Source organism: Echinops telfairi, unplaced genomic scaffold (assembly GCF_000313985.2).
Source record: "Echinops telfairi isolate 266 unplaced genomic scaffold, ASM31398v2 ScPeMD7_7469;HRSCAF=8507_0, whole genome shotgun sequence".
Lineage (NCBI taxonomy): Eukaryota > Metazoa > Chordata > Mammalia > Afrosoricida > Tenrecidae > Echinops > Echinops telfairi.
This window is the reverse complement of record NW_022111372.1, coordinates 49710789-49717393: the sequence shown is the minus strand read 5'-3', so window position 1 is coordinate 49717393 and position 6605 is coordinate 49710789. Positions and strand designations below refer to the sequence as shown.

The 6605-nt window shown below is 49.6% G+C and overlaps 1 protein-coding gene across 1 annotated transcript in view; it reads left to right on the top strand.

Annotated features, from left to right (window-relative positions):
- TMED9 (transmembrane p24 trafficking protein 9) overlaps positions 1-1009 on the top strand; it is a 3207-nt gene extending 2198 nt beyond the window's left edge. The window contains exons 4-5 of the mRNA XM_045284684.1: positions 357-373; positions 549-1009. Coding sequence (XP_045140619.1) covers positions 357-373; positions 549-733 — 202 coding nt within the window. The 3' untranslated portion in view covers positions 734-1009. The remainder of the gene's footprint in view (positions 1-356; positions 374-548) is intronic.
- The last annotated feature ends 5596 nt before the right edge of the window (positions 1010-6605 follow it).

Sequence of the window (6605 nt, the reverse complement as noted above, 5' to 3'; positions counted from 1 at the left end):
GGTAGGGATCTAAAACCCACTGGTGCTCAAGAGCCAGGCAAATGCTATGACTGAGCGTGTGACACGGACCTGTAGGACAGGGACCCATCTAAGTGGCAGTCCCTACTATTCAGTGCCTTGCAGAAAATTTCCTTGTTTTTAAATCTGCCAGTGACTTGAAAATTTCAAACCATGTGAGCCAAACAAAATGCACACACAGGCCAGATCCCACCCCTGGGCCACCAGTTTGCCACCTGTGCCCAGTCTTCAAGGTGCTGTTTGGGAGACTCAAGCAGAGGGCTCCAAGCATGTCCGCTCCTGAGGGCTCTAGGACAGCATGGTGGGGTGAGAGCACAACGCCTTGACCTCTCCCTCAGGCCCCAGGCAGGACGAGGTGGGCCTGGGTCTCACACTTGAGAAACACAGCAATAGGCCCCAGGTGGCTCCTGACTACCCAGTTGCTGTAGCTCTCTGCAGCCACGGGGCTAGAACCTGAGCTGAGCTGGCCGGCCCTGGACATCCTCCGGGGCCAGGAGCCCATTAGCTCTGGCAGCCTTGTGTGGGCACAGCTCACGCAGGCTCCCTTCTGCTTGCCCTCCCACAGTGGCGAGAAGAGCGCTTCCGACTGACCAGTGAGAGCACCAACCAGCGGGTGCTGTGGTGGTCCATCCTGCAGACCCTCATCCTCGTGGCCATTGGCGTCTGGCAGATGCGGCACCTCAAGAGTTTCTTTGAAGCCAAGAAGCTTGTGTAACCACCGCAGGCCTGGCTGGCCCAACTTCCTCCCCTGCTGGGGGAGCGGGACTGCTGGGAATGGAATTCTCTCTGGCAGGAGGACTCTCCCAATCTCGGATGCTCTGGAGGAGAGGGGCTGCTGGTACCCCAGGCATAAACTGAGGGCAGCAGTCGGACTGACTGATACTTAGCGGGGGTGGGGCTAAGGTCTACCTCTTCCCCTGGACTTTAGGCCCTCTGCAGTAATCACCAGGAGCCCCATTGACACCTCAGAATCACAGTGTTACTGATCATTGATGTGGGCCTACTGTCTGGGGGGAGCGGGGCGAGCCAGTCTTTCTTGTCTTCGCTAATGGGGGCAGGGTGGGGATGGGGGGGGCAAGGTTTGGTGGCAGTGCCAAGGCTGTGATCCGCCACCGTGGGAACCTCGACTGTTGGCTCCTGCACCTTTGGCCCAGCTTGCAATCCATGGGGAGGTAGGGGGAGGGGGTGTCACTTAAGGGTAGAGTGGAAGGGGGGGCATTGTAGAGAAGTGCTTTGACCCCCCATCTTCTCCACATGGTTTGTTTTGGGGACTCCGGAGGAACTGGGGTCAGGTCAAGTCAGCCTTGGTGCTGGCTGGGGGTGGCCCTGCAGGACCTCAGTTACTGATTTCCTTTTCAATAAGTCTAGGTTTGTTACATTGGTTTCCCAGTAAAAGCAATTGACTTCTTGTCTGAGACAGCGTTACTTTAGCTGGTGGATATGACGACGGCAAGATGCTTCTTTAGGGAACGGTAGTGCTCCCAGTGGGCAGGATGAATCGTCATCCAGGACCCGTAGGCTTCCCTTCCTCCCTCTGTTAGCGATGTGCTTGACCAAACCACCCAACAAGTACACTGCGTGGGGCCTCCAACCCATACCGGTCCTCTGCACCAACTCCCTGGTGAGGTGCCCCACTCCCCCTTTTCCTGAGTCGACAGTCATGGGTGTTGCGGGAAGGTGTGCACGGAGCGTAGGACTGCTGCATGTGTTGGGGAATAGCCTTTGAGTGGGTGAGGGGAGGACACTGATGTTTTCAACCAGTAGCAGGGGCTTTCACCAAGGCGCTTGAAGGAGGAGGAGGATTGGGCCATAGTCTTCATTAATTCACTTACACTGCCGTCAAGTGGATGCTGACTCACAGCAACCCCATAGGTCAGGGTAGCACTGTCCCTGGAAGTTTCTGAGACTGTTTCCAAGAGAAGGAAGTCCTGTCTGATCTCGATCTGCTGACCTCGTGGGCCAGCCCAGTGTGGAGCCACTATGCCACCAGGGCATCTCACCCTTCGTTATCTAGTGCTGCTATAATTGGATGGCTTTAGCAAACTAATTTTATTTTCTCCCAGGAAGCGAGAAGTGAATTCATGGTGCTAGTTCTAGGGGAAGGCTTTGTCTCTTCACTGTGGGCCTGGTGTGTGTCTCCCCTGGGTCTTAAGAGGATTTCAGTGCGCAGTTACTCCGGTCCAAAGGCTATGCTCTGTGCCAGGTTCTTTGTCTTGGTAGTAAGTCTCCCCCTCTGTTTAATTTCCTCTCCTTTGTCTCTTAAGATCAGTTCATCTTTTAAGAAAGGTGATGCCACCTTTACATCAAATTGGAGCTGTGCCGTGAATAAGGGTGTTGCATCCTATCCTAATTGTCTTCACAACTGACAGACTGATCACCCCAGACCATCTCATGGGGGCTGATTACATCCTTACATAACTGCCAAATCACTGGGAATCACGGTCCAGCCAAGCCAACATGTTTTTGGGGGGACACTTCATTCCATGACAACAGTGACATTGGAAGCAGAGGTAAACAGCTGGTATGGAAATGGAAGATCATTCTGTTTCAGCTATGGGGGAGGGCTGGGTTAAAATTAGTAGAGCCCAGATTAAGGGTGGTTAATCTGGCTGCAATGAGCTAGTAGCATCAGAAGTCTAACTTCAGGAGGAGGGAGATCAGAAACCTCCAGCCTTTTTACCAGGGAAATAACAGGCTACAATTTAGGATCAGGACTAACCTGGATGTACTGGGAACAATATAGGATCAGTTCATCAATCTAAGCCAAGCTACTCAGCCATGCTCACCCCACGTATAATAACGCTAGCACTGCTGACAAGTACTTGGTGCCTAAAGATGCTCAACTCTCACTTTGTGGGCCCCAAAGCCCACTGCAGCCATCTCCTGCTGGTCTGATTCTTGCTTCCATTTGTGCCACTCTTACTTTCCTCATGTCATCTTGCATTGCCTGGCTCTAGTATTAAAATGCTTGGGTCTAGGAGGTACTCCTCAAAGGGACCCCAGGTCCCAAAGTGCTCCATTCTCTTAATGGTAGTGGTGTCCCCAGACCCCTCTCCAAAACCTCTGTGATTAACTTCTTTATAAGCCTACACTTCCTATAAAGGCCACAAATTGACTAAACGGTAGGTCACAAGTTTAGTACTTGACCAATCTCTGCAGGGGTTACATGTACTTTCTTTGCATACTAAACTGTCCAATCCTTTTGCAAGGCTGGCCTGGTAAATCCTTTTGGTAAAACTTTAAACCTGTGGCCAGAAAGGCTAGGTATAAAGAGAAACCCTTTGCACCGCACAGACTGTACGAGACCCTGGGGACAGGGAGAGAAATTACGGGATTCTTGACTGCATCAGCCCGGTTGGAAAAATGGAGTCTGAGCTTATGTTGCCACCTAGGACTTCCTGTTAAAAACAAGATGGCTTTTACAGAGGTGCTGGGTGGATGCAAACTGCCCCCCTTTCACTTAATATGTGCAAACTGCTTGTACCACTTGGACACTACTATTGCAAAGGTATGAGTTCCATATTAGTATGGTAGTTTGGTCATAGTTAATGAGTCAATCCAGATTTTATATATATAAACTGGGAGTGTTCAGCAAGGGCAGGGATAGGTGGATTCTGCTCTTGGGAGTATGGGGCTAAGGAGTATGTATTGGGAATGGCTAATTCCCATACATTGGGATGTCCTCTGAAGCATGGGGGTTGAGTTATAGACTGAAACCTCCCTGTGCCTCAGTTACCTCGTCTCTAAAGCAGAGAGCAGGAGTCAGAAGGATGGGGCAGCAGTGGTTCAGAGGTAGGATTCTCACCTTCCTTGTGAGGGACCTCGGTTCGATTCCCAACCAATACCTTACGGGTAGCCACCACTCAAGTCAGCGGAGGTTTGTGTGCTGCTCTGAGGCTGCATCGGTTTCAGCAGAGCTCCCCTGTGATCCAGTTACAAAAAAAGCAGGCTGCCACATCCAATCCTGCTGTGCACACTGTCACCAGGAGTTGGGGCCCAACTCAATGGCATTTCATAACAGATCATTAGGATTTAATGAGCTAAGCAAACCTACTGCCATAGAATCAATCCAAACTCAGAGAGACCCTGTAAGACAGAGGAAAACTGCTCCCTAGGTTTTCAAGACTCTATCAATGGGAGAGCAAGACAGCCTCATCTTTTCCCACAGAGCAGCTAGTGGGTTTGAACCATAGTCCAATGTGTAACTCACCATACCATTAAAACCCAAACCCACTCCCATTAAGCTGATTCCAACTTACAGTGACCATATATAGGGTTTCTGAGACCACATCTTGTGAGCAGACAGCTTTCTCTTTTTCCCCGAGGAACAGCTGGTGAATTTGAACCAGTGACCTTATGGTTAGCAGCTCATGTAACCCACAGTGCCACCAGGGCTCTTGAATGAGATAACAGTAGTCAGGAATTTAGAACAATGACAGGCATCTAGTCAGAACTCAGTACCCGTCACCCTTGAGTTGATTCTGGTTTATGGTGAGCCCAAGTATTAATAGATTATAACTATTTCCTTGGCAGTAATCCTAATGGGAAGGACACTTGGAAGTGTAGTGGGTTATACAGTTAGTGGCTACTAACTGCAAGGTCAGCTGTTTGAACCCACCAGCTGTTCCCTGGGAAGAAGATGAGGCTGGCTGCTTCCATAAGACTGTCTAATTTCTGAAATCCAGAGGGGCAGTACTACTCTGTCACACAGCATCACTCTCAGTAGGAATCCGCTTGATGGCAGTGAGAAGGTTAGTCTTTATGGAAGGAAATCAGTAACTGGATCACAGTTTTCTTCCATGGAGCTGGATAGATTCAAACTGTTAGCCTCTAGTAATTTGTATACAAATAGCTTGTACAACCCAGTTACTACCAAGAGTGAGCGAGAGATGAGTTCTTTACTATGATACATCAACTTTGTCTCAAAGAGCAGAGGAGATGGAGTCTAACATCTGTCACTCTTTTCCCAGGTGGGAGGCTGGTCTGGAGGGGCCTAAGTTCTCATAGTGACAGAAAGAAATCATTCCCTTTTTCAGTTCTCATTTTAATTCTACCAAAGGATCCTCTCAGCCAACAGAGGGAATATATACCCAGTGCTGTAGCAAGTATATTAAGTATGTTTGCATTTTCTCCTGAAATCTTCATAGCAACCACATAGAATGTTGCTGGGCACAGTCCAGTCAGTCCTGACTCATAGCAATCCTGTGTACAACAGAGTGAAACACTGCCTGGTCCTGTGCCACCCTCACCATGTTTTTATGTTTGAGCCCATTGTTGCAGCCACTGTGCCAATCTATCTTGTTGCGGGCCTTCCTCATTTAAACTGCCGCTCTGCTTTACCAAGCATGTTATTCTCCTCCAGGGCCTGGTCTCTCATGGAAATATGTCCAAAATACATGAAAATGCAGTCTTGCTATCTTTGTCTCTAAGGAGCATTCTGGCTGTACTACTTCCAAGACAGATGTATTTGTCCTTCTAGGGTTCCATGGTACTTTCAATATTCTTTGTACACCATAGTACAAATGTATCCGTTTTTCTTCAGTTTTCCTTGTTCAGCGTTCAACTGTCACATGCACATAGGGCAACTGAAAATACCATGTTTGGGTCAGGCACACACACCTTAGTCCTCAAAGTAGTATCTTTGCTTTTCACCATTTTAAAGAGGTCTTGTGCAGCAGATTTGCTCAATGCATTCTGTCATTTGATCACTTGACTGCTGCTTTCATGAGCACTGATGGTGGAAGCAAGCCAGACGAAATCCTTAACAACGTCAACCTTTTCTCCATTCACCATGATGTTACCTTGCTTCCTTACCATGAGTTGTAATCCACACAGAAGGCGGCAATCCTTGATCTTCAAGTGTTTGCAGTACTAACACTTTCAGCAAGTGAGGTCATGTCATCTGCATATCACAGGGTGTTAATAAGCCCTCCCCCAATCCTGATGCTGCATTCTTCTTCAAATCATGCAGTTTCTCTGATGATTTGCTCGGCATACAGATGGAATAAGTATGGTGAAAGGATACGATCCTGACACCTCTCCTGAGGTTAAGCCACGGAACAAGGTTACACCACAACTGCCTCTTGATGCACCTATAGGTTCTGCGTGAGCACAATGAAGTCTTCTGGAATTCCCATTCTTCTCAAGTTTGTTATGATCCACACAGTGGAATGCCACACAGAAGAGGGCATTTCTATAGATACAGCCATCCCAGCGAGGAAACACGTGCCGGGAGACTGTAGTTTGAAGCGGCAGAGCCAAGTTTCCAGTCCAGTTAACCAGTTAACCGGTGATCAGAAGCCGGCTCTTTACTCCGGCGAGTGACAGCTGACCCCAAGACTGAGCTCAGAGATCCCAAGCCAGGGGCGCCGCCTGCACAGACATCCAGATGCTCCCCGCCTTAGGGAGCGGGACGAGGCAGACTGCCCCAGAGCGCTGGACTCTAGAATCTCAATTCCAGTCCCATCCCAGTGACATTTTGGGTGGCCTCTGGACAGTCGCCAATATTTTCCGGAATGTCAAGCGGGTCCCGAGGGCAGCTAGGAGCCGGCCCGGCGGGGACGCGCGGGCGGGCGCTCCCGGCGCGC